A 27,148-nucleotide genomic window follows, 5' to 3' on the forward strand; every position below is an offset into this window, starting at 1 on the left:
ATTATATTGGTATGTTATGACCCCAATTACATAGTGAAGAAAGCTTATTTTGAGATTAGAAGTTTCTTTGATGAAATATTAGGGAACAGCTAAGTGTCAGCCTGTCCCAGCTCCAAGCTGCAGGACACTCACTCCTTGCTGAACAAGGAACGCGTGATCTAGAGCTATGGCAAGCCTGATGCATGTCTCTCTTCACTGCCCACCAAGAACTAGGACCCCCGCTCTTGGTTCTCACTCTCCTGCTCCCTTATTCTCCCCCATTAAGTGACTGCTGCTTCAGCTCCAGTGCATTATTAACACTGTTAATGCTGTGATCTGTGTATTTTTCTCTCCCTGTTTGTAAGTGACCTGCAAAGTTCCTTTTCTTCAGAAGATTCTGAACCCCCTCCCAGAATGATATAGTGTCACTCTGATCACTGGAGCTGATGTTTAAAAGACACCTTTTATTAAAGGGCTGAGGAATTTCACAGGCAAGAAAGGGTTGTTGTGATCATCTTTGCTGACCCTGTGCTGCAGAATTTCATCTTTAATTATCTGTGCATTAAGTTCAATCATGTCCAACCAAGTTAGAGAACATTTTTTGGAAGTTTTTAATCATGATTTGTAATCCTGAATCAGAAAATTTAGCACATCTTTAGATAATATTTTCTGTATCTCAGCCAGTCAGACACATCTTCTACCTTTCTCATCTATGAGTTAATATCCCCTTAAAACTCTTAAGATTATACAAATGAGAATCTGTAAAATAATTCTGCCTTAATGAGTGTAGTATTTTTGCTCAGGCTTCCTGCACAGACATATGACTTACAAACAAGCCTTACTTAGTACCTTTCAGTTATCCCTCTAAGTCTACCCTTTCTCCCCTCTTTCCACATGTGTCTTCAAATCATCAAGTCTTCATATGCCTATTCACCCTCTTATCTGGCTAGAAGTAGTCTGGGTCAGAAATATTACCAGAACATGTGAGCTCTGAAAATTGAAAGTTTGGGGAGCCAAGATAAATTATCTTGAAGAAATGGGGGGGGAGGGGCAAAGAGAGGGGCAGGGTAAGGAGAGAAAATTTCACAAGGAAACTTTTGTGTATTTCCTCTACAAAGATTAGCAAGGATGTTACTGAAATAACCTTATGTAGAAAATACTTGTGTCAAATACTGAAGTGTGAAATAGAAAAGCTATAGTCCTGCTTTAAGTGTGAATCTCAATACACTCATAATTGTGGTGTCACTACTGAAACCTCCGTAGCATATATACATTTCAGGTGCCTGCTTGGAACTGTGTTCCACTCAAGCTTGCTTGTGTAAGAATTGATCTAGCTTCCAGTTTTTGTTGTTCTTAACTGTTGTACTGGATGTTGCGTATTGCTAGTCTGCTATCTATCAAATCTTTATGAAGTGATAGTAAGAAACTGTAACAACCAAAATAATACAAAAATGATTCATGTAGATAATGTGATATCTGTGATGTAGGTATCTGTGAATGCATGATCTTTTACTATCAGCTGATGTTACATTATTCTTTACAAACTGACCATATCAAAAAGTGCACAGCCAACTTGGGCTTAAATCTTATGACTACCTTTTCAGTCCTTCCCACAGTTACATACGCAAATGTACACACAAGTTTTATTGCGTAAGGTCTGGAAAAGCCTCAGCTTAATTCTTCATGTAGAATTGCTCCTAAACTTAGTAGGAGTCTTGTAACTTCAAGAGTATGTGTGCATCTTGAAGTTTTTACTAGAGACATAACTGTTTTAGTGGAATGTTTTCTAGCTTTCTATTAGGTGGCAGGACGTTTAAGTATACAGAACAGCCTGACAGAATTGGTCTTCTCATCTCAAGTTGGTTTTCATATTGGGGTGTCATTGGATTTAAATTGTTGCTCATCTTTTAAAGATGTATTTCTCAAAGTTAGCTAAAACCTCTGGAAGATAATTAAGTGTATACAGGAATCTGTCTACTCATCACTTCATTTTTCCTTCTCTCTCCTACCCCCCAGCATATGCTGGAGAAATCTGAGGGCTATCTTCTCTATTTTTCTGACCAAGAATGTCATCCAGGAAAAACATCACACTCAAGGCCGTCCAAATTTTTTGCAAAGCAAGATGAAACTAGGAGTTCATTTACTGTTGCATTGTTTCTCGCATAGTCATGGCTAGAGCTCATCATAGTTAAATATGTCAGCATGCTGGTGAAATGCTCTAATTTAAGTAGCACTCAACACAGCAGTTAATAGTCCATCAGAACAGCATAATGTGAGTATATGAATACAATAAATAAGCAAAGACGTTTGTATTCTGATTGGCTAGAAATGAACATCTACTACTCAGAGAATAGGAATTTGCTTACAGTGCAATTATTGAGAAATAGCCCAGCATTAATTGTGCAAATCAAATTTTCCCAGCAGATCAGAGTACAGAGAAATGAATGTAAATAAAAAATAAGGGTCAGCTTGATGTGCTTTTCAGCAATCAGGTTAAGACAATTCTTTCAATATAATTATACGTAATGTGCTTTGGCTAAAACAATTTAATTAAGTAGATATGCATTGTGGAAAAAAAGTAAGTGCACTGTTTGACTGGTGCACTCTTATGGAAAGTGATAACATGATACCATTAGGAAACTCAACAAGACAATAATCTACATCCATGCATTAAGAGAAGCAGAAGTCTGAACATCTGTTTCCCGCTATTGAATTCACAAAAGGGGCTTCTCTGTGTGGGGAATAAGTGAATAAACAACAGTTGGAGAAGGTTATCTCTGACATTTAATAAAATGTTGGAATGTCACAAAAATGAAATAAAGTGAGAATGAAATAACTGAAATAAAGATGTGCTAGGAGTTAGCTGGGATGCAGCTTAGTTAATAAAGCACAAACATACCAAACCAAGAAAAGCCTCTACCTATCCCTCATACATCTTTTTAAAAATGTAATGTGAGAATGATTAATTTATGAGCAGTATATACTTTTTGTTTAAAATGCACTACAAGGTGGCATGAAAATAATTTAGAGAAATATGCAATTAAAGCTGTTCCTCCAAAAGAATATTCCCCAAGATACAAAGCTGAAATTATGTTGCTTCAGCCAGAAAAATCAAAATGTGACAATCAAAAGAGGTGCTACCAAGTGCTAAAGAACGGAGTCCTATTGAAATTAGAGAAAAAGTTTTGAGTTAGATATGGAATTTTCCCTTCTGCTCCCCCTCACACCCCCCCGCACACACGCCATCAAGAGTCCTGGAAAGGGAGTAATGATAATAAAAGCGAAATGGACCCAAGCACCAACTTGCTGCCAAGGACTGTAATACAATATCTCAGCATTTCAAGGGTAAATCAGTGTCAACTGCATTTGCCGTCCCTCTGAAAAAAAGTAAGCATTTAACTTCCGTTCAGTGTATGTGGACTGCTGAAATATAGGAAATCGGTTTCTGGGAAAGAGAGAGAGAGGGGAAAGGAGGGGGGGGAAAGAGAGAGAAGGTTTCCCAAAGAGAGCACCAAGCGGAGCGGACAGAAGTATGAGGAGCGGCCGCGCGGCTGCTGCCGGTCTGCGCAGGTTGGGGGCACGGCGGGGGCTGCCGGAGGCGGAAGGCTCAGCGGCGCAGCGGGCGGCCAGTGAGTGCGGCTCCGGGCGGGCCGGCGGGCGGCGGGGCCGGGGCCGGGGACGCAGCCGCAGCCGCAGCCGCAGCCCTGCCGGGAGCCGCAGCCCTGGCTGCCCGGCCGGCGGCTTGCTCGCGGCCCCGCGGCGCAGCCCGGGCTCCGGTAGACTGGGGGCGCTGCGTATGTTTCCCCGGCTGCTTTGGAGTTTAAAGAGCTCGGGGCTCCCGGCAGCGAAGTGGCTCCCCCCCAGCCCCCGCAGCCCTTCGGGCGCGAGTAGGTGCTTTTGTTTGCGGCGAGGCGCCTCGCCGCGGGGCAGCGCCGGGTGCCGCCCGGGCCGGCCCGGGAGGCTGCGCTCGGCCGCGGGCAGCGGGGCGGGGGCGGCGCGGGTTTTCTCTTTCTCTTTTCTTTGTTTGTTTGTTTTCCCCCCTCTGCTCTGGCTCTCCGGAGCTCGAAAGCCCCCGGGAGGCGGGATGAGCTCGTGGGTGGGTGCAGCAGAGGGACGGAGACGGAGGTGCTGGAGGAGACCTCGCCGCGGCCAGCCGCGGGGCAGAGCCCGGCGCATCCCGCGGGGGGCTGGCGGCTCGGCGGCTGCTGCGGCTCTGCTTGCTCCTGCCCCCGGGGGCAGCCCTGGGGCAGCGTTTCGAGCCCTCATGGCAAAGCCGTTAGCTGAGCATCGCTGCGCGGGGCCCCGCGGAGGACAACCGCAGCCCCGGTCCGCGCCGCGGGTGAGCGCGCCGCGCTGGGCAGCCGCGCAGGCTCCCGCGGGTCTGCAGGCGGCCTCGCCGCCCGCCCTGCGCCCCTGAGCAGCCCGCGGTGCGGTGCGGTGCGGGGCGAGGCGAGGCGAGGCGAGGCGAGGCGGGGGGGAGGAGGAGGCCGGGCGTGCGGCAACTTCAGGTGCTTGGTGACCCCGGCGGGCTCTCAACGAGGGCAAGGTTTGACTTGTAAGAGGGCTCCGGTTCTTCACCACTGCCCTATCCGTAAAGAACGAGGGGCGCTGCCTGCCTTTTCAAGGGCCGCTCTCTGCGGTCGTGTGGACTGAGTCCCCTGGCTTTGGGGGCTCCTACAGGTGAAGGGCGCGCGGGGCACAGGGAGGGATGTGTTGCAGGCTCCCCGGTGCAGTTCTGGCATACTTCTGACGTTGCTTTGAAATTAAGAAGAAAAAAAGTACTCCTCGGTTTCCATTCACGTTAAATCTTGAATGGTTTCTTCTCTGCAGAGTAGACACTGTGCCAAGAATGATGGTTTTGTGATGTGGACTGTGATTTAATAGGAAATTAGCTGACATTCCCAAATCCATCTCATCTGGCCCAAAAGGCCATCTGATCAGCATTATGCTGTGGTACCCTAACTGGAACCACAACGAAACCAAACCCTGATGAAGGAGGTGAGGTGAGGAAGGCTCAGTGCTACCCCCACACTTCTAGTCCTTTCTTACTTTAGGCTACTAACTCATTTAGTCATTCTGATATTTTTTCTTTTTTTTTTTTCCTTCACCCACACTCGTATTTCAAGTGGCAGACTTACTGTTAGAAGTACCTGCCCTGCTGCACTTTAAATCTCTCAGTTAATCTTGGTTTCGGAAGGACAGGATTTGGAAATGCAACTTCATAACAAATAAATGCAAAGCTGATGATTGTGAGTTAGACTGTAATACTGTTTACGTAATGAACTTGCAATAAGACACACATATATACCTCTTAAGATGTGATGCTGGTTATAAGTGTGTGTGTGTACTTTCCTATTTGGTGGAGATTAAGATTCTTTCTTTCTTTCTTTTTTTTTTTTTTTACTCATTTTCTTTTAATGGCCACTTTGCTCAGGCAAGCACAAAAGCATGCAGTAAGAGCCAGGCAAAGAGAAGTCAACTTAAAAGTTTTGGACTGTATTAGGAACCAGGCTCAGCTTCCAGAAGTTATAATTTTACAAGAAAATAGATATTGAGCATTCCTAAAGTTTTGGTCTGTGTGAGAAGGGCTTCTTGCCTTTCTTTTGGTAGAGAAGACATGATCAAGAAAAGAAAATTACTTCTACTAGGCATAGTCCTGAAAATGCCTAGGCTCTCAGTGATTAGCTCAGATTTTTGTGTGTGGTTAACTTCATTTTAGCCTGGCCTCGGACCAGGGGCCTTGCAGGTCTAAAGTATCCGTGTGCCGGTTTTGCCAGGTTCTGCACACTCTGCTCCAAGTACTGCACGTATTTGTAGCAAGTACATTCATACTGTACAGGACAAAGGCTTCTTGTGATTAAAGTTTACTTTATCAGTGTAGATCACATTTTGATGTAAGCTCTTAAAAATTCTAATTGATTAATGGGTTTCAGATGGTGGTTCCCCCCCCCCCCCCCCCCGTGCCCCTCTCCCTCCTCCTGACATGTGCAGTGTGCTCCAAGGCGAGCTGGGAAAGCTCCAGAAACCTTGGGCTAAATGGGTTGTCGTGGTATAGTTTATAAGCATAATAAAATAACTAGAAAAATTGAATTTCCTCACAAAGATATGCTTGCTGCATCGGTGAGCTTACATTTTATTTTCCTGTTTATGAGAGCGAGAAAACTAAGATTGCAGAGACATGTGTTTGAGATGATGTAGGCAAGAACGACCTGTCCTTCCTTGTGGAAGGGGAAGTTCTGTAACAGCCCGTGAAGAGGAGCTACATGGTGTGGTAGCCGAATCATAACTTCAAAAGTGATGATGTTTGTTGTTACGGAAGTAAAAGGGTAAAATGAGAGTGATTACTGTTCTGTAGTAAATTGGAAATTGCAGGTGGTAAAGACCGACTGCGTCACATCTACCAATGAGTAACAGGTCTCCATTTTTTTCAACTGATTCTTTTAGTCCATTTTACGTATTTCAAGTAGGGGAGCTTTTACCATTTCACTTGGGGAAATTATTCCACTGTCTAGCAGGTCTCACCATTGGGAACCGTTTCCTGACATTAAAAATATCAATTACAGAAGTTGTTAGTTACCTCTGTGGCTCTCAAAGGAAGACATTCATTTATCTTTCCCCCCCCGCCCCCCTTTGCATGTCTGAGCGTGTGTGTATATATGGAGGGAATGGAGAAACAAAAGGTAATTGAAGAGCAGCCTTTAGTCTATGGACTTATCTTGCACTCTCCAAATCTGAAAAGTATGTCAACACTGAGGTAGGAAAACTGAAATCAGTTTTCAAATATGAACATACTTATGCTTGGACATGCCATGGGGCAACTGGCACTTACTTATGTGAAAGTGGTGGTTGCAAGTATGAGTCCCCCTTTGTGGGCAGCCTCATTTCTGCTTGTACAAATGTGCACTTTGAAGCAACTCAATCTATGAACACTGACTCTTAAAAAAAAAAAAATTCTCTTACACCCAGCTTACAATTATAGTAAGTGAATGCTTCACACAGTCCAGTCAGACTCTAGTAAAGTTTCAGAAAGTTTGTTCTTTTCCATCTGCATGAGATGATTAGAACTAGCAGGGAGATCCAGCAGAGACCCTTGCCAGATACTCATGAGCTCTGTTCTGGCTTTTGATCCTCTGTCTCCTCTCTTTCCAGAATGGCTGCTTTCCAATAGCATTACCTTCTCCTTAAGACAGCAGGAGATTGTCTGCAGTTATAGCTGATACCCCTCCGTCAAAGCCAATGTGCAGTCCAGTGTTCCAGTTCCTTTAGAGAAAACTATTGCTGCTCTTGTCTAAGTTGCTGTCTGCTAGCTACTATTGCATAGTTCTGTGCATGATGTGGACCGCTTATTCCGGTTTTGTTTCTTCTGCAAGCTGATGGCTTGCATGCCTCCTCATATCATATTAGAGGAGACCTCAATTCAGAAGCATAAAGCCTGAATATTTTAGTTCTATGAAGATTTTAGGAAATAGTCTCTGAATCCAAGTCCAAGGCACAGTTTTGCCATTTTCTGTACCAGCTTTGTAGAGCAAGAAGGCTGCTGAATTGCCATACATGAAAATCTTCAGTCCTAGATAACTCTGGTTTGGCTGCCAATTGGTTGGATCTAGTCTATTAGCTTGCCTGCTAAGCAGTGATACCTGAGCAGGCCAAAACAGATCTCAGTTGCCAGGGCACAAGCATGTTCATGGTGCAACTTATATCAAGGTGGTATGATACAAAGGGACATCATCGTCATCCTTTGTGTCAGGGATGGTTTGACGGATAGCACTAAACAGGGTCCTGTATTTACTCCCCCCCCAAACACACATTTTTAACATCTTTTTATTTTTTTCTAATACAAAGAAAAATGTTTCTTTCTCTGGATATTTAATTCCTGTGCTAATTCTTCAGACAAGTCAAAAAGAGGAAACGACTCAGCAAGGCTTCTTCATCCCTCACCTGGAACAATTGTATCTAGGAACAAGTTAAAAGTTCAATTCTTCTTTTGTTTATTGAGACCTAAATGCACATGTGATTATGAACAGGGCTAAAGCAGTAATGAAGCTCATGTTACATAGTACTATACAGCCAGCAGCTGCTTAGTATAAGCTATTATGTATATATACTGGAACTGGATGGTTAACTTGGAGAAGTTTTTATTTTGCTTGATTAATTCACAGGCTAGAGCATGTGAACTTTCTGTATATATGTATATGCATATATAAAAGTATTTGCATACATATATACATTTAACTATATATAGTAAATTCAGTTTTTTCATCCTCATAATACTCCGTTTGGGTTGAAGAATACTATTATCAGCATTTCATGGCTGAAGAAGGAGGTTGGAATAGGAAATGGAATTGAATCTAGGGGTCTACAGCTGCAAGTGAGTGCCTAATTGCATGGCCAGTCTTACTTTCTGGACTAGATAATCTTTGCCTCTTGTGTATTTTCCATACAGAGTGTATCGTTCTTGAATCCTTTTGTCCTATTAGGCAACCCCAATAAAAGCCAGTGGAATTACAGAAAATTACTTGTTTGATTCTCATTACTTTTACCTGATGATCACTGACAACCATCAGCAGGTGGTGTAAGTTACGCTGCTGGCAAAATACAAGCAGTGAACTGCAATACACAGAAAACTAAATGTACTACTGTAAAGCCAGATAAAAACCTCACTGTTTGGTGGAAGCAAGCAGGGAGAAATATAACCTTTTAGTTTGTTGAATCTGTTACATGTCACTGGATGTACTGTAAACTATCCCACATTGAATTCTTCGGCTAGACAATAAGTCTAAGAATTTGAGATGTCTTCCTGTCATTGAGAGAGGTGGAATAAGAGACTGCGCTGCATAAATATGACCTGTAACAAAACAGAATGTAAAGTAGTTAAAGATCTTTCCTAGTCTGCCTTCAGAATAGTAGGGGAAAGAAATTGCTTCTTGAGGAGAAAAGTATTTAGAGGTAAGTTTTAAAAACATGTATGCATATCTGATGTCAGCCTCAATAGTTTATAGAGAAGTGTGACATTCCATAACATGAGATTTGACATGTTTGTGTTGGCTAGGTTTGAAGAGATGTGTATATAATGATTTGATGTTACTGTTAGAAAACAGTGAGATTAGGAAAAACAGTATTTTTAGGCTACTTTGTTCATACTTTATTTCTGCCAAAGAGGCTCGCCTCACCCATGTAGAGTCCTGGGGCACTACTGTCTACCTCTGCGGCAAGTTAGTTGGTTTCTTTAATCAAGTTCCTTGTAGCTGAATTGTCAATAAACTTTTCTCTAGCTCACAAATATGTTAAGATATTTTAAAACGGTGAGACGATGGTGTCTAAGTGAGGAATCAAGAATGTGGCCTTGATTACAGATGGGATCCTCAAAGGGGCCTCAGAGCAGACAGTGATCCAACTGCAGGCACCTTTGCTTTACTTCCTCTGTTAAGCTTTTTTGAAGATCCCAGCTGGTATTTGATGATGTTTTAATGGTTAATGTATGGGCTAGTAGAACTTGACTGATAAAGTAGATGAACATTTTAATGAAGCTTAGCTACTACATCACTCAAGTATTGTGGAGGCTTAAGTTAAGCTTAGAAGTTTACTATCAGTTAGTGTTTGTACAAAGAGTAATAAGGAGTTTGAGAGCTTTGGTACAATTTTATAGCTGGCCCACCATATCCTTTGTAGAATTGGTGAAGGGAGCTAGTGGGACAAATGGTGCTCTGTTCCTTGAAGGCTGGTGTGTTGTGGATTGTTTTTTTTTTTTTTTTTAATCCAAGTGAGGAATGTTGTTGCTTTGGGTCTAACAAACTGTTTTGCTAAAGTGTAGGGCAGGTTTTCAGAGAAGTGGGAGAGGAAAAAGAAGAAATTTTCTTTCTTTCAGAAGTGAAATTAAGGTTGGATCTTGTTATTCATCTGTGATTCTTCAGCATTCTTCTGAGTGGAAGCTCTTCATCACTATTAACTTCTGCAATCTTCATTTTGCACGCATGCTCCACAATTTAAGAATAATTACTGAAACAGTATGGGTTAATTGAGGGCTACCATTTCAAGCAGACCTAGTCCCAGTATAGAGATGAATCCTTCTCAGCTTCTAGCAGTTCTGTTACCTCAGATTTCTCTCTGCCTTTCCTGATCTTTCCTACCTTTCCCAGTCTGATAGTCTATGTCCTGTTAAAACTACCTTAAACTCAGAATATCCTCCTTATCTCTGACTCTTCTCTCTTCTTACTACTAAGGTTACTACCAGACTCAAGTATCCACACATCCTCAAAAATCAGAGGTCTTTATTTTCCCATCTTTCTTCTTGCAACTGCAAGGCTGAAAAGTTCCCTGAGACTTTCCACAGCCACCAGGCTTAGTTTCAAAACTTAGTTTAAAAAACAAGTGGTATGTCAGTATGAAGTAAGTTTAAAGCCAGCCCTGTACTTTAGGGCTGAATCGAAGTAATGTCACCAATACCTGAATTCTCTGCTCTGTGTTTCCACAGAGATCAACCTGAAGTGTGAACAGACTGCAGTGCTCGTTTCAGAGTGTGGTGGGGCAACCCGAAAGGGCCTCATTTAGCTGCTCTAGAAGCCTTCTCCCTCTGTTCTCTAGTAGTGAAGAATGCACCTTTGAGACCACTCCACCCCCATTGCTAGTTCCCAGTAGCAGCACACTATATCATATCTGTCTGTCTATCAGCCCTGTTGTTGTTTGCTATTAATTAGCTCCCATGTTTCATAGAGCACTTCGTCATATATGTGGTCTTGGATGTCAAGAGACAGGTGAGGAGAGGGAAAGGACATAGTTTTCCTGGTAACACAACTCAACTCGGTGCGTGTGTCATGTGATGTGGTCCTTGGAGGACAGAGCTTGTTTAGGGTCCCATTTAGGATGTGACAGTGTGCATCCTTGTAGTATAGAATTACAGAATAATTTAGGTTGGAAGGGACCTCTGAGGCTCACCTAGTGTGACCCCTTGCTCAAAGCAGGTATGGACCTTGAAAAAATTTGCTCCAAAGAAGCAGTGAAATGTCTAATGATTTCTTTCAGAACAAAGGTGCTTCTTTTTCAGATATATTTTTCCAGTGTGTGTATCAAAAGAAATGAACTATAGGAATATCAAAAGAAATGAACTCGAGGGTTTTGTTTCCTAAAGATTTAGTTGTGTAGTTGTTAATATATTGAAAAATCAGTGTGAAAAGATGCTGTGTTTTTACTTTGCTTTACTTGTCTATTGTGAAACAAGTGAACGTTTAGGAATGAGATGATTTTTTTTGACTACTTTTTACCAAGAACACTTCAGAAGTGATACAGGAGAGTAAATGAGTTCCAACTGTGGCTCTCACACTATCAACTGAGCTGTTAGACTCCAGAAATCAGTCAAAAATTATTTTAAGGCTCTTTTTTGGAAAAAAGCTATATTGCAGAGGTATTTATACCTGATTTTTCCATATACTCTTTGAAGACAAGGTGATGAGTCAATTATCCATCTTGCCTCTGTTTCCATTTGTCTAAAATGTATCAATGATTTGAAGAACAAAATTACATGGTTTGGGGTAATTTATAGCAATTTTAAGTATACTGTTGTTATAACTCCTTGACTATTAGTATCATCTGAGTCAGAAGGAATCCATTTTGAGTGATGTTCCAGTCTGAACTTGCAGCTCTAACAACCTAATTCTTTTCTTTTCTTTTCTTTTCTTTTTTCTTGAATAAAATGAGCAAGTATGACTTGGATGTAATCAACCAGGAAACCATAAATCCAAGCTGACATTTTTGCAAAGTCTGTTTTCAGAACAGGGCTATACTTCCATCACGTGTTTTGGTCTGTCTTAAATTCCTTTGCTTCCAAAGGAATTTTGATGCATAATTTTTTTTTGTGAGAAAAATGTAAGATCTAATGATAATTCAGAAATGTATCCTTATAAAAGAGAATAAAGTTTTTTCTTTTTGTCTTTTTTTTTCTTTCCAACTGAAAAATTGGTATGATTTCAGTGAGAAATGTATTCAAAGTGAAATCTGAGCCTAAATATCTCAAGGGCAACTGAAACTTGAGGATTTGGGATGAGGGAGATGCTACACTATATTCATCAACAAGGGTTAAGCAAGAGCCTAAGCAGATGTTTTTGCTAACAAGGAGTTTAGTTACCCAGGGTATGGTTACAAAATGCTGGAGAATTTTAATGTAAATATTAAAATATCCCAGATAGCATTTCATGTATTTGGAAATATAGGTTACAGCATAGTTTTATGGAAAAGCAATTGCTTTTTACATTCAATAAACATTTCCCTTTTTTTGGCAAAGGAACTGTTTTTAGTATGCTTGCTATTCCAGACCACAGTGCCATACTATAACACATTGTTCTTTTTAATTTGGGGGGATTCTTTTGTTTTTGTTTTAATTACCTCTTACCTGACTTGAAAGGTATGCAAGGGGCAGAAAGAAATAGAGTATTTGCCTTGCTTCATAAGCTGAAGTCAGCTGATGCATGTAACCAGTTAGTGCCAATCAGCTAGGGAGGATTGGCAAAGCAGTATTCCTTAATGACTTTTAAAAACACAACCCCCCTATTTTAATACCTCTAATGCCACCTGCATAAGGCTTTGTGATTGCTAGTTGGCCTGACTGGGCTCTCGGTAGAATTCAGCCTACCCAGAAAGTATTCCAGCTCATTGCTACAAACCTTAGGGTACAGTTCTGATACTCCCTTTAGAGAGAAAAAGAAGGTTCATTCTTAGCATGCTTGTGCCACAGGTGGGAGAATTAGTCTTTCAGGGACAGAGATATAGGTCCAGTGGGCCCAGCTTCTCTGGCTTTTGCAAAAGTCAGAACACTTAACCAATACTTAATACATGACGCATTCTCGTACCTGAAACTATTGTTTCCATAAGTTGTTGTGGAAGCAGAGGAGTATTTGTAAAAAGATCGAAGTGGGAAATGTGGTAACTGGCACTTTCCTTCGTGCTATTTTCTTATGGAATAATGTTATTCAATAAATGTTTTTAGTATTTTTTTCTTTATTTTAAACTATTTTAACTATTTTAAAGATGTAGAATAGGCTGATTCCCTTTGGTGACTGTATTTGCTAATTGTTAGCAAGTTTGCTGCAGTAGCATAACTCAGTTATTAACATGTTTTTCTTGGGCCTGATCCAAAAATCTCTGAAGCTATCCATTATTTTGAATGGATATTGGATAAAGGTGCTGCAGTGAGTTGCTAGCTATGTGTAAAATGTTTATTTTGATTTGATTTTAATCATTGCTTGCAGACTATTTGGTTGTATGTTGGCAATGTGTGTAGCTTGGTGAGTACAAATGAAGTAGACATTTATCTATACGATTTAATCGCTTGCAGTGCGATCCATTAACAAAACAAGATTTCAGTCATCTATGTTGCATCCGTGTGCTACATCCACATCTGTCTGACATCTCATTTCTTGCAATCAATGTTATTGTCTATTACAATTCTAAAAAGAGAAGCCGCAAAATTGTATTTGGTATAATTAACTTTCTTTTTTCTTTTTTCCTTTTAATAATAAAACAGGTACAACAAGTGGATAAACAATGTGCACGGCTCTGAGCCCAAAGGCACGTGGGCCTGGCCTCTCTGATATGCATCAATATAGCCAATGGCTTGCCAGTAGACATGAAGCCAACTTGTTGCCGATGAAAGAGGATTTGGCCCTGTGGCTCACAAACCTACTGGGTAAGATTAAAAATAAGATAGAATGCAGTTATTGACAAGTCACACTTTGCAGTAAAAGAACTCCATGCACTGTCAACTGGGAATGCAGTTCTTCAGACTTTTTTCCTTTTTAAAAATTAAAGTAGTTACAATTAGCCAGCTCCACCTCATGCAGCTGTCAGCAATGTCAGAAAAGCTCATAAGTAATATGCCTGCACAGTGTTTCTGTGATTAGTATAACTGCACTTTATTAACTTGATGTTTATTTTTCTCCACATTTGCTTTTAAATATTCTTTTCCTTGTGTTTTCTGCATTGATACTGGAGGATGCTAATTTCTGCTATCAGGCGCATCTTTCATCTTTATTGGTAGACCTCCTAGAGGCTATGTGTATGCTGACCATCTTGAAAGGAAGGAGCAATTGAAAAGTTCTTTGCTGCCTCAGCAGCCCAGTGATAGATAGTAGCTGCCCCAGGCAAGGCAATGCATGATAAAACTTGTGGAAGCTTGTGCAGAGAGGGGTCTGACCAAGTGGTTGCAGCTGGGACCTGGAGGTTTGCTGTTTGCAGCTGTATGTCTTGGTATGTGAAGCAGAAACAGGTTTGCTGATGAAAGCAGATGCAACCCAGAAGCCAAGAAAAAAAAAGCAAGTGGATGTGAAGAGAAGCAAATGGGAGTATGTTCCTGATAGAAAAGAGAGGGACAGTCCGTTGGGATGTAGGACTTACATGAGAAGGCAGGATTTAGAAACTAGGAGCCAGGAAATAACCTACTGTTTGGTGGGAGCATTCAGGGAAAATGGCTTTTGTATGCTCTCTGTTAAGTTAAAAGGATTCTACCGAAGAAATACAAGATTTATATAATAAATTCCTCATCGTAATTGAAACAACTCAGTAGTTCCTCTCATTAAACAAAGAGGAGAAACTATTTTAGGGGAAGTGATAATAAGAAACTTATTTGAATAGTTTTCATTCCAGTTTGCACAGAATCTCACTGAAGAGTGCCTTAAAAATAAAAAAAAACCAGAATAACAAAATAAAAACAAAAAAACCCCTTTGCTTTTCAGAACAGTAGTTACTACTAGATTTTGCTTTTAATGATAGGTGATAATCAGTTTTACCAAACTAAAAATAGTGAAAAATTTCAACCCATAGATATTTACGTGGGACTTTTTCTGTTGTCGTTTTGGAGGAGAACTTGGATGAACGTTTTTAAAGGTGGGATTTTTTTGTGGAACTTTGTTCTGGTGAGATATAGTATCCTTTCTGGCAAAAGCTATATCTGAACCTTCTCAGTGATACTGCATAATAATAGTTTATATCTGTTGCCTTGCATCTGCATGCTCTATGTTGTTGGATTTTGCATTTCCTAAGAGGAAGGGAAGCACCACTGTGTTATGAGAGATGTAGTTGATGTGTAGAGTGCCAGTAAAATGCATTCAGGAGCGCAGAACCAGAACTTTTAGCAGGTAGGTAATATCCATTTCAGAGTTGGAATAGTTGGGAGTCCTCACAACTGCAAAAGTGGGAATCTCATTATATCACATCTTTCTGTGGTACTTCCATTTAAATTAATGAAAATTTCAAATATAAAATCCTCTAGGGAATGCCAGAACAAAGTCTAGGAATTTTGACTTTTTCATTCCATTTGAGCACATGACAGCAATCCAAAAGATTGTTTTTTGAATCAGAGGGAGCATGTTCCATTAAGGATTTAATATATTGTTTAAATGTTTTAAACAATGGAGTTCTAGTGAGCCTTTCTAAAACAAATAGAAGCTTGTTTGTAGTTCATAACAGAGTTCTCATAGTGACAAGATTAGGAATGAGGTCACTTTTTTAGCAAGAAAGTAGCAAGCAGCAGGAGGTTCTGAAATGCCAACTATAATTAAAAATCTGATTGTCATATGGACACCGAACTGTGCAGCAGAACTAAATGGGCACAGCCTTCTTTTAATTAAGCAGCATACACAGTTCACTTGTTTAATGCATTCCCCCATACCTTCTCACATTCAAGCTCTTTTCTAAGAATTTGTCCATGCAGACTTTCAGAAGATTTAAAGAACTGAAATTGTAGTGATTGAATCCCTGTGTAGACATTCAAATTAATAAGTCAATTTAAAGTTTACATTCAAAATAAGTGGAACTGAATTAAAGTGAATTAGTATAAATATAAATATTCACTCAGAACTCAAATTTGGTTTAATTACTCTATAATTTAGGTTAACTTTCATAGGAGGAGGGACACATGAACGTGTTGCTGTAGGATAAATAGTATGAATTTACAGCATGCTACTACCTTCCTGTATTGCCTCACGTCTCAGTATCCGAAGCAACGTTCAAGGTGTTTTATTCTTCTTTCATCAGAGGATAACCTACTCTGCCGTAATGGTCAGTAGATTTTTGTGAGCCTGGGTGTGTAGGTGTCACAGAAAAGATAATATTTGGTACATCCATACCCTAGTCTGCTCTGTACTGTAACTTGTATGGCCTCGTTCTACGTATCCTCATATCAGTTTTAACAAAATAAAACTACTCAATTTATTTTGTAAAGAAAATTAGTATATATATTTTTTATCACATTGTTTCATGTTTTATTTCATCTATATTTTGTTCATTTGTTTGTACTATGAAGCAATGAAGGCAAATGACGGGCACTCAGATTCTGGCCTACTTCTTAAATCAGTGTAGATTTTTAATATAATAAAATATATTTCAGGCAAGAATGTGGGCTGAACCTCTTTATGTGATAGTTTGATCAACTGATGATGTTTTGGAATTCTTCGTGGGGAGGAAATATATCTAGTTAAAGAAGTTAAAATGATGACAATTTTGTACCAGCAAATCCTGGTTTCAGTTCGGAATTGCAAGCTGGAAAACACAGAAATAATATTGCACTTCATGGTATGAATAAAGGTATTCGATATTAAATAGAAGCTAGGCACTGCAACTAGAATTTGAGGTGCAGTTTGGAAGACTGAGATACATGATGTTGTGGCACATCTGAAAAAAAAAGCTCTCTAAGAATTTGTGACCATGAAAATTAGACACTTTATTTCAGCATGGACATTGTTTTCTAGTCATTGCTAGTAATTTTTACACATTCTGCTGATTATCCTTGGAACCATGTCAAAGAAGCTCAGAGCTGCTGAGAGGACAGTTTGTCATTACAGCTACATTGCAGAATAGATTTTTAGCTGCCTGTGTTCAGAGTGGCTGGAAAAGGGGCATTGCAAATCAAACCAATGTGTCAGATGGGATTGACTCATACTGTATTGTATCGTTATATCATTCTTGAAGTGGGACACCCTGGCAGTGGGGGAGGGTGTGGAGAGGTTATGTTGTTACTCTCTTACCTCCCTTCCTTCTGCAGAGCTTTGTCCCGCTCAGCCTAGAGATCCTTGCAATGCCAAGATTAAGTAGATGTCTCGACCAAAGGTGTTGCAAAACAAACATGAGTTTGTCTGGCCTTGTTTTTAGTATGCATAAAGCCAATGAAGCATTCTGGAGTGTGTCAGCAGAGAAAACATAGGTTATTTTGTAAATTATGTATATACTCAGTTTGGTAGAATTCTCTTTATGATCCTGAAAACTTCTCTTCCGCTGTGGGCAAGTTTCACGTGGGAATTATCACCACTGGGCTGTGCTAGTCTTCTAGAGGGACCAAAACAACAATTTGAAAGCAAGTGGGCTTTGCTGTTGCTGTACTTTATCATTTTCTCATATGCGTCTGGAGATTGGAAAGGGTCGATATCAAGAGGAGTGGACCTCATCACCAATTTGTCACTTAGAAGGTGTACTTTCAAGAGTAAAAAGAGGCATTGTTTCCCCATTGGCTATTGTATATAGCTCTGAATTTTTGCCACTCTGGAGACTGTACCAGATGCTGGAGGTTACTATATTGCAGCCTACTCTATTCAGCTTCATTTAACATGTGGGACTGTGGAATAGACCTGTAAATGTTTGAGATGTGCCCCAGCTGTGGGAACATGTCTGGGCTCCAAGATTTCGGTACTGCAGCCTCTTTCTAACAGAGCTGCTGGGGCATCGTGTAAAAGAAGGTGGAGACTGTAAGATGCTCTGGACCTTTGAGGCATGTAAAGATTGACTACGTGGATGCAGAAGTGAAGTAGGCCTGGAGAAAAGGAACAGGGAGGCGAGGATGTTAGGAAAGGCATAAAGTTTGGGAGATGAAGGGTGGGAAGTCTTCTGAAGGAAAACTGTTTCTTATATTTTGAATAAAAGGAGAACTTGCTTCAGCTCAGTAATCTTGCTGATATTGGTGTCTAAGAGGATTCTGGAGCATCAGTGTGTTCAGCTCAAGCCAGTGGGAAGTAAAGGCTTTACATATCTCTGGATATCATGACATTCATGATACTTCTAGTGATTCTGCTGACTCTGATGCAGCCTCTCATTTAGTTAAGAGGCTGTATAATTTTCTTCAGTATCAGGATGCCTTTGGGACTGCATCTTTGATCCATTTCAAGTAAATGATGGTGTCTCAGTGAGACCAAAACAGTTTCTCTTGCTGTTAGTTATTCTAGTATACACAATAGCCTTCTTGTCAAAATGGATCCAGTTTTGTGTGTGTGTAAAATCACTGCCCTTTTTTTCTTTATTTCTGTTCTATGTTATCTGGGGTTTAAATGCCCTGCTTTTTGGGAGGATGGGGAGGAATACTTCCACTGATGCCTCAGTATGGTAGAAGCCATCCTGCTGCTGATGTATTTCAGTTTCACTTGAGTGAAATGTTTCCATTTGTAAAACATTACATTTGTGCTATCATTGAAAAATACAATTTTTAGATCAGCTGGTTATGAGGCTGGAGTCAGGGTCTTGCACTGTAGTCACTGAACACTGCAATAATAGAAGAATCAACTAGATTTTGGTACTTTATTTTAGCCTTTGGATCCCTCCACATTCATTTTGTCTTTCTTTCACAGACCTCCCAGTCTGGTTGCACTAGGGCCCCCAGGACTAGGTGGCCTTATAGACAGCTGCACGCAGCTCCCAAGTAACAGTCATTCAGGCCTAAAGGTGTCTCTTTTTAAGGGGCATCTGATTGCTGTATTAAGAGAGAGGGTAAGCAATGCTTGCAAGGTTGGAGAAAGCCTTTATATTCCTGTTTTTTCATACTTTTAGTGTTGGTTTTTATTATATATAATGTTATTACCATTCTATAAAAACATTGCAACTGCCTTCTTGAGATTATAGAGGGGGGTTATACATTTTTAATGGAGTTTAATGTTTTTTCCATACAAATATACAGAGCCTTTTTTTTTCCTCAGGCTATGAACATTACTCTCATTTGAATCAATACATTTCAACTGTTAAATATGTCAGTGTGTCTGTTTTAGCAAAGAAATGCCACCTTTTGGAGCCATAAAATATAGTGAATTGAAAGCTGACACCTAATATATTTTTCATTGGATGCAGATGTTCAATGCAAAACTCATTCTTTCAGCTTTCATAAAAGAGGAACAGAACTGAAATACTCTGGCTTAATGTACAATATGTAGTGACCAAACCGCTAATGCAATTCAGCATTAAAAATAATGTAAACGTATTGTTAAATGGCAGCAGAAGATAGAAGTATTTTTCCATATCTGTCTAAAGAATAAATAGCTTTAAATAGGTTTGGGTTTTTTTTTAAGACTTGACCAGGAAAATAACAGATCTATAAATCACAGGACAGAATAGAGATGTAGAATGTGATTCTTTTACCAGTGGAGAACATCCTTTATATCCTTGTGCTTTCCAAAACAGAAAACCCTTCCATAGGGTAAAAATATTTGAAATACATTTTTTTAAAAGAAAATGAATCTACAATAAAATGCAGTAATGGATTAAAAAATAGAGCAGTTCCGAGAATATGGTAATTTTTCATTTTTAGCTTTCTGATGGCTTTATACGTTTTGCCAAAAATGCTGATGGGGCAAAGTAGAAAATATTTTATTAGCAATAATGAGAAATATGCAGGCTAGAATGGCGATAAAGGCTTTTGAGGTGACAAGATGCTGCATTTTTTTTATCTGGGGCTATTATAGCTTCAGTCCTGGCCTCAGCTGGATTGGAGGTACAACAAAAATAATGTCAGTTATGCACAAGCTACCACTGTGATGAATGTTTGCAGCACTGCTACTGCTCTTTGGTGCCTGCAGAAGTCATTTTGTATCTGGGAGCTACAGTGCAGGCTGTGCAGCAGAGAGAAATGAGGCAAAAAAAGGAAAATGGTGGGGAAAAAAAAGGAAAAAAATCTTCACATCAAACAGATGCTTCTGAAGTAGAAATGTATTAGAAAAAATCAGGTTTAACTTCAACCGAAAATGTAAGTTTACTATTGCATCTGAATTTGATTTGCTGCACAACTGTTATCTTAAACTTTGGGCTTAGCTGACCAGGCTAAAAAGACTGGCAATTTTTTGCCCAAAGAATATTGCATTGATGTTGAAGTATCTAGCTGTCTTCAAACAAGAGCCTAGATAACTTTCCTTTAGCTTTTTTTTTTTGATTATATTGCTTTTAGAAAGCACTGCTGTTGCCAGTGTTAAGGTGACATCGATCATCAGATCACAATATATCAACAATATATTACAGAAGTGTAGTATTCATTTTAACAATCTTCTTCATTTTTCTTGCTTTTGGGTTTTTTTTTTTTTTGCTTTTTTGCTTCTTTTGAATGAAAAAGTATATGAGAGCTATGCTTTTCCTGTTTTGTCTGCTTTTTGAAAAAAATGTTGTGAACCTGTTCTAATGAGATTAATGCTCTCTGTTCCTAGACCTCTTATTGAAAATGAGTTCCGGAAATCTTCCTGGAAAAATGCTTGGGTCAGACAGTTGCTTTTTGGTCAAAAAATCGGTGGCAAGAAAAATCAACCAGCAGTGGGCAGACTTCTGCCTACTGTTCTAGTTCTTGTAAAGAACTCAGTCTTGAGTAGGAGGAGTGGATGTGGGGATGGGAGAGGGAACCAGTCTCACTTCGTTGGTGGCTTTTTTTTTCCTTTGGCAGTATAGAAAATTGTTACCTTATGAGTGCTGTCTAACAGCCTATGAAAAATGAGCTCGTATTATTATTCTGGTTCCCAAATGACATATGTAAATAACATGGAGAGGGTAAAATGTCCTTTCTTAATAGGAAGAGCAAGAATTAGTCCTTGATGCTCCCTTGACATTGGTAGAAGTTAAGAATGTTGGAAAAATACAACTGCTGATCAAAAAAGTGTCCAAAGAGAGGACAAATTTTCCAGTAGGCATGTGAAAACTGAAAAACTTCAACAAGAAATATATATATATATTTTTAATTTGGAAATGCTGTCATAATGCTGGGAGTTTAGTTTGGTGGTAAATGTTTCCCTTCTCATTTAGCTTGGCTAACCTGGTCAGACTGCATATCTCAAAACAGGCCTCTTATGAGCTCTCCTTTAGGAAAATGTAGTTACAGTGTCAGGCAGACAGTTTGGCCAGGGAGGCCAGCAGTAGCAGAAGAAGAGTACATGCAGCAGCTGAACTACAGTATCGAGTCACAGTGATATATTACCAAATCAGAATATTTTGGTTTTGTTCTTTGTGTGAAAGTTTTAATTTATATGGCAAGTAGATGCTTAATGTGTATGGGTTGTTTGTTTTTTAAAGAATCTAACTTTTTCTTCCGGAAAGCTCTTTCAAAGGAGTGTTGCAGTCACTTCAGTATTTTGTCAGCTTCTTGTAAGATCAAATCTTTAAATAATGCTAAAGAAAAATCTCCTTTCTTTCTAGACGTGGTTGGCTACTTCTGTTAGGAAACAAGCTGTAGTAAAAGTGTTAGTGACACTTACACTATAAATAACCATGCACACTAGTGTAAACCATTTGCCTGCTGCACTCTGTCTTTTAAAACACTATGATAAAAACACTGGAATTACGTAAGTAAAATGAGATATGCAGATTCTGATATGTCCGATTTGTTTTTCAGGTAATGCATACCCTCCCAAAGAAAGCATATTTCTTTAGATAATTTGCTGTACCTGCACCAGTAAAGTAAAGTAGTAGTGAGATTATTGACCAAATATTCAAATATTCTAAATAATGCAAGTTATTCAGTTAAGGCATGTTTCAAATCGTTGTAAAGATTTCTGTAAATTTCAGTGCATTTAGGTCATGTTCTTTTTCTTTACAAATGCAGTCTACACTGTTCAACTTTTTTGCTATGTTAATTTTCTGTTTGCTGTTCAGGTAGAGACATAACAGCAGAAACATTTATGGAGAAATTGGATAATGGTGCCTTGCTTTGTCGGTTAGCTGAGACCCTGCAGGAGAAATTTAAAGAGAACAGCTTTGATGCAAACAAGCCTGGCAAAGTAAGTGTCGGTAAATGTTCTAGCATGTATTATCAGTATCTGAGGTGTTTGACCGTTCTGGTGCTGAACTACTTTGAGCAGTTAAGAGGCTTCATTTATGGAGGCTCTGCAAATGGGCAGGGAGGTGATTGCTCTATATAGAAGAAAGAACTTAAAAGCAGGATAATGAATTTTTTCTTGAAATTATAATTTACTTATTTCATACAAAAATGTTCCATCAAGGAATTATTTCTGATGTCCTAGAGAATATATTGCATCTGCTGTAAGAAGGCATGTAGCAGCAGCTCAGGCATTGCAGCATAATAGCACATCATTTTTAGAAATGTGACTGTTGTCCTCCTGGTCTGTTGTGGACAGTGGAAACTGTTTCGGTCATTTTGGTGAGTTTTAGTTACCTGCTAAAGCATGATTCTACTCTGAAAAGTTCCCATATAAAAATAGCATTGCGAAATCCCAATTTGTAGGGTCATTAAAAGAGAAAAGATAAACTGTGTTGTAGAATTTGACCTCCCTGATTCTATTATCTGTCTCAGACCATAGAAAGCTTCCCCATATCCTGCAGTGTTGTAAAGATAATAAAAGATCAAAAGGAACCAAAATAACATGTTACAAGAAAAAAGAAAAAACAGGCACGATCAAATGTTTTGCCTGTATTCTGGGCCTGAGAATAGCTGATATTTATGTAGTATTCCTAGATGTTCTTTGTGCCTCTGATTCCCATATCTGATTATTCAGTTCATAAGTTAAAACGTCATCAAACACTCTCCTCCATCCTTGAAACCTTCTGTTCTGCAAATCTGAAATATGAAAATTAAGTGGTTCCCTCTCTTCCTCCCTCCCCCTGGCCCCCGTTATTTTCATCACCATAGCTTAATGAAGCTATATACATGCTATATAGCTAAAAACCAATGATATGCAATGCTGTTTACAGGGGGAAGCATTGTGTTTTGTAAGGAGGTTACTCAAAAAAAGGCTTGTAACATGTGGAGGTTAAGATACTGAAGAAGATCTAGCAGTGTGATGTGGTAGCTAATAGATAAAATGTGATCCTTGTATTTATATGCAGGGGGAATATTGAGTAGCTGTGGAAAGTGCCCCTTCTTCCATAAACAGCTTTAGTGAGGCCAGTAATAAAATCCTATAGTTAGTTATGGTGTCTAGAATTTAAAGATCCTGTTGGTGTATTGGAAAGGATTCAGAAAGGAGCTGCAGAGATGATGTGAGATGTGGAAAACGTGATCTTCCGAGAGATGTGTAAGATTTTGCAAAGACGAGGTTAAGATCTTGCTTGATTGCAGCCTGCAAGTACATGGAGAGAAAAAAATCTGTTGTGCACTGTCCTTTACCATTTAGACAAGTCATTACAAATAGTTATTAAAAATAGTCATTAGAAGTGAAAACTGAAATTAGATGAAAACTGAAACAAGACAAGTTCAGGCTACAAATAAGGCAAGCAAAAATGATAGTGGAAAAATAATTATTAGATGTGGTTGATTCTTCATTACTTACATGTTTTGGGGTTCAGAAAAAGAATTGGATGTCTAGCTCAACAGCAACTGCTGGGTTCACATCCTTATTGTGCAACACAGAACAACTAAAACAAGCTTCAGGTTTTCAAAACTAGAAATCACATTCTGCATACTCTCCTGGCAAATGCACCACTAAGATATGTTTGTTCTTGTGCAGAGACAGAAAATAAAGAGTTAAAGGATATAGAATAGGAATTGCTCAGAAAATCTTTTTTCCTATTAACTATGTATTTTCCCTTTGGCTTAAATAATTTTCGTAGGACAGTCTTACTGGGAGAAATTAAAGAATGCAGCAAATGTCCTTTTGGAGAGAAGTTAGCTGAAATGCTCAACATTTACATTAATTCAGTTGCTCTGAAACTTCTTTGTTAGTCTTGTTGAATTCAGATACATCTACCTGTAATGGTAAAAAAGACAAATATGCAACAAGGGGAAAAGGAACCCAAGAACAGAAAACAGAAACTGCATCTGCTATTTTTGATGTTCTCCTAACTTGTCTGCAGGAGAAATTAGAGTACTGACAGCCTTGTGTCAGCAGCAGCTGCGTAAGTTGTTTTTTTTTGGTTCCAGGCTCATAATAGCGTTGCAGAAGAAATTATCTGGACTGAGGCAGATTTTTTGTTTTTGCACCTTCTGTTTTCTTTAAATAGGGAAAAAAAAAGAGGGAAGAAAGAGCTGGAAGAAAGATGAGAAATGCAGTCAATCAAATGAGAAAGTGCAAAACATTTTTAAAGACTGACATCTCAGAAAACCATGTGCGTTTAACACAGAATTCGCACAAATTTTACTTTGGTAGTATCTAATCAAGAAGGATTGGTCAACAACTACAAAGTTCTAGTGAATATTCAGAAGTTCAAGCAATGCATTTTTATTAGATACCTAACTACTGTGTTTTGGGTTCTTTTGTTTTGTATCATCACAGACTTTTGTCTGATCATGGCTTATTTTGAGAGCTACTGTTTGGAAAGATAAACCAGGAATGTTCCAATGTTTGGAACTTCTGTGTTCTGCCACCAAAAAGAAGCAGGGTTTCTTTCTTGTATTAACTTACTCGGCTGAGAATATGGCCTTCCTAACTTCAATTAGCTAATCCCCTCTTTTTTTGAAATGAAGTTATATTAGAAGCCAATTAGATGTTTGTAATCCCATATGTTGTAATTACTTAGATTTGTTGGTCTTTTGTTTTTCAAACTGGTATAACAGGCAATGCAATTAAATGGAAAAATCCTGCCCCACTGCTGGTTTCTCAATGTATATTATTTCATAGTTAGTATAGAAAGAAATCAAAGAAATGACAGAGTAATAGCTGTGTGTCATTGCAGGCTATTAGTGAACTATTTATCCTTTCAGATTGTAACTCCCTGTGTAGCAGTCCTAGGCAATAGAACTAGTCTGCATGTTGGAAAATCTGACTTGTGGTGCCAAAGAAATTTATAAGAAGATTATACTGTGTGAAATTTAGCATAGTAAGAATTCCACAATCCTCCCTTGAATCATTATTATGCACGGCGTTAATAATACATGCGGAATTCTGGAGCCATTTGGCCCTTTCTCTGTTCACAGGAAAACAGAAACTTTATGGTCTTCCCCGCAGGTGCCCTGATGCAGATAACTTTATTGGCAGCTGGAAGTTCTGTAGAGTCCAGCCTCTATTAAAATAGATAACATGCTCTTTTATCCATGTGTATAATTTTTATGTATTTTTATTTTTTTAGATAGAAGCAGACTGGTATAAAATGAATGGCTGCCAGAAGGCTCAGCTTGCAGGCAGTACCAGGCTGCAACTGGGTGAGGGAGACAGGATAAGGCTGAGGATATAGATAACGGGGGGGGGGGGGGGAGGGGGGGGGGGGAATATCTTACCAAGTCCCACCACAAGCCTGAATTGCTGTTTGCATAAGCAGAGCTTTTCCTCATAAATGAGCTGCTTCCTAGATGCCAAATCTCCATAAAATACTTTGGTTTTAGTTTTATCTTAGTTAGAAGACGATATATCCTGTTCTGTTTGATATGTACTGCTGATTATGATCCACTTTTAAAACTCTTTGGGCCTGTCTTATTTACCAGCTATAACAACATATCGAGGAACACATTAAAAACTAATTTTACCTACATTGACTCATCAATTGTACACTGTAATTGCTTAAGGTCACATTGCAATACTCTACAGTATGACAGATATAAAATCTCATTGCGTCTGAATGAATTGCTTGTGCAGCAACTTTCCCTCAACATCAGTGTTTGGTTCTTAACAGAACTGAATCATCTGCTGTCTAATTAGAGAGGAATGAACTTTCTTCAGCTTTCCAGGACACCCTGTGCATTGGCATCAGCTTTTCTGAGTCTGGAGTAAATCAGAAAAGCATAAACTAAAAAGACTGTGCTTCCTGAAATACAAGGTTCTCCTGTATGGAAAGAACATGGTGGTATAAACCCTTCCTTTTGTATCATGTGGGGACATTTTTGGATATTAGAGGCATCTCCAAAAGAATTAGGAAGCTACTGGCGATATAGCTTGGGAGGAAAGCTTTAAGAAACTGAAAAGGAAATAAAAAGGTATATGATGCAAAAGCAAAAAGTCTTACTTAAGATTCAGAGGAAGGCAAGGGAGATCAATGGAGTAGCTTTTTATGGGGAATGACTGAGTAGGTTAGGGTTCTTTAGTGTGGGAAGAGATGACGTGGGGGCATACGATAGAAGTCTACAGAACTGTGAATGGCATGGTAGATGCTGACAAACTTTTCTGTACAAAAACTAGAGGGCATTAAATGAAGTAGTAAGAGCAAAACAAAGAGGGTATTTATTTTCACTGTGGCTGGAAACTCCTTGATGATGAATGTTACTGATTCTTAAAGTTTACCTGGATTCAGGAAAACACTGAATGAGATAATGGCAGATAAATCCCTTGAAAGTTAAAATACACAGAAACCCCCATCTAGCCTAAGATGTCCCTATAGCTGAAAGTGGTTAGAGCCTGGGAGAGTATTGAGGGATGTAACGTATGGTTGCTATGGTCTTAGTCTTCCCTAATTGGCTGACCCAGAAGGGTCATTCGTGTATTCTGTAGGTTATTGCTTCTTGGGGCTGAATACCTTGCTGTTTGTGCAGATGGACAAATCTATCGTCACATTGGTCAAACTTCAAAGAAATTACTTTAAATTAAGTGCATGGTTTTTATTCTGTATACAGATGGAATAAAATTGCCCATTCATGGCTGAATCCTAACAGCTAAAAATAGCACCTGACTCAGACTCTACTTTGGTATCTGTATCCAAGGCAGTGATTCATGACTGGGAGCACCAGAGTTTGGCAGCCTTTGGTGCCGTTTACACGGTCTCTGCTCACTGCCCTTCTGAGCTTAATGCTGTAATAGGTACTTTAGATGTCATATTGGATGCTCTGAATGCACCCTTTATGAGTCTAGTTCCTTAGCCCTGTGGGGTTAGATTTGTTAATCACTCAGGAATAGATTGTTAAATCTATTTGAGTTTATAAACATGTGAGTTTCTAGAGATGAAGAATTTAAGTTGTTCATTTCAAAGGATGTTAGGTGCTAGGTTCTTTCTCAAACCCCAGAAGACAAAATTTTTTATTGTTAAGCAGCTAAATCACATCTCAAAACTTGATGGTTCTGAAAATGTGTTCGGTGTA

The 27,148-nt window shown here is 39.3% G+C and overlaps 1 protein-coding gene across 1 annotated transcript in view; it reads left to right on the forward strand.

Moving 5' to 3' along the window:
- Positions 1 to 3,374: 3,374 nt before the first annotated feature.
- Positions 3,375 to 27,148, forward strand: part of GAS2 (growth arrest specific 2) — a 101,418-nt gene continuing 77,644 nt past the window's right edge. Inside the window, 3 exon segments of the mRNA XM_064512862.1 lie at positions 3,375 to 3,608; positions 13,493 to 13,654; positions 21,844 to 21,968. Of these exon segments, the coding sequence (XP_064368932.1) occupies positions 13,513 to 13,654; positions 21,844 to 21,968 (267 nt within the window). The 5' untranslated portion in view covers positions 3,375 to 3,608; positions 13,493 to 13,512.

The sequence above is a fragment of the Dromaius novaehollandiae genome, chromosome 5 (assembly GCF_036370855.1).
Source record: "Dromaius novaehollandiae isolate bDroNov1 chromosome 5, bDroNov1.hap1, whole genome shotgun sequence".
Lineage (NCBI taxonomy): Eukaryota > Metazoa > Chordata > Aves > Casuariiformes > Dromaiidae > Dromaius > Dromaius novaehollandiae.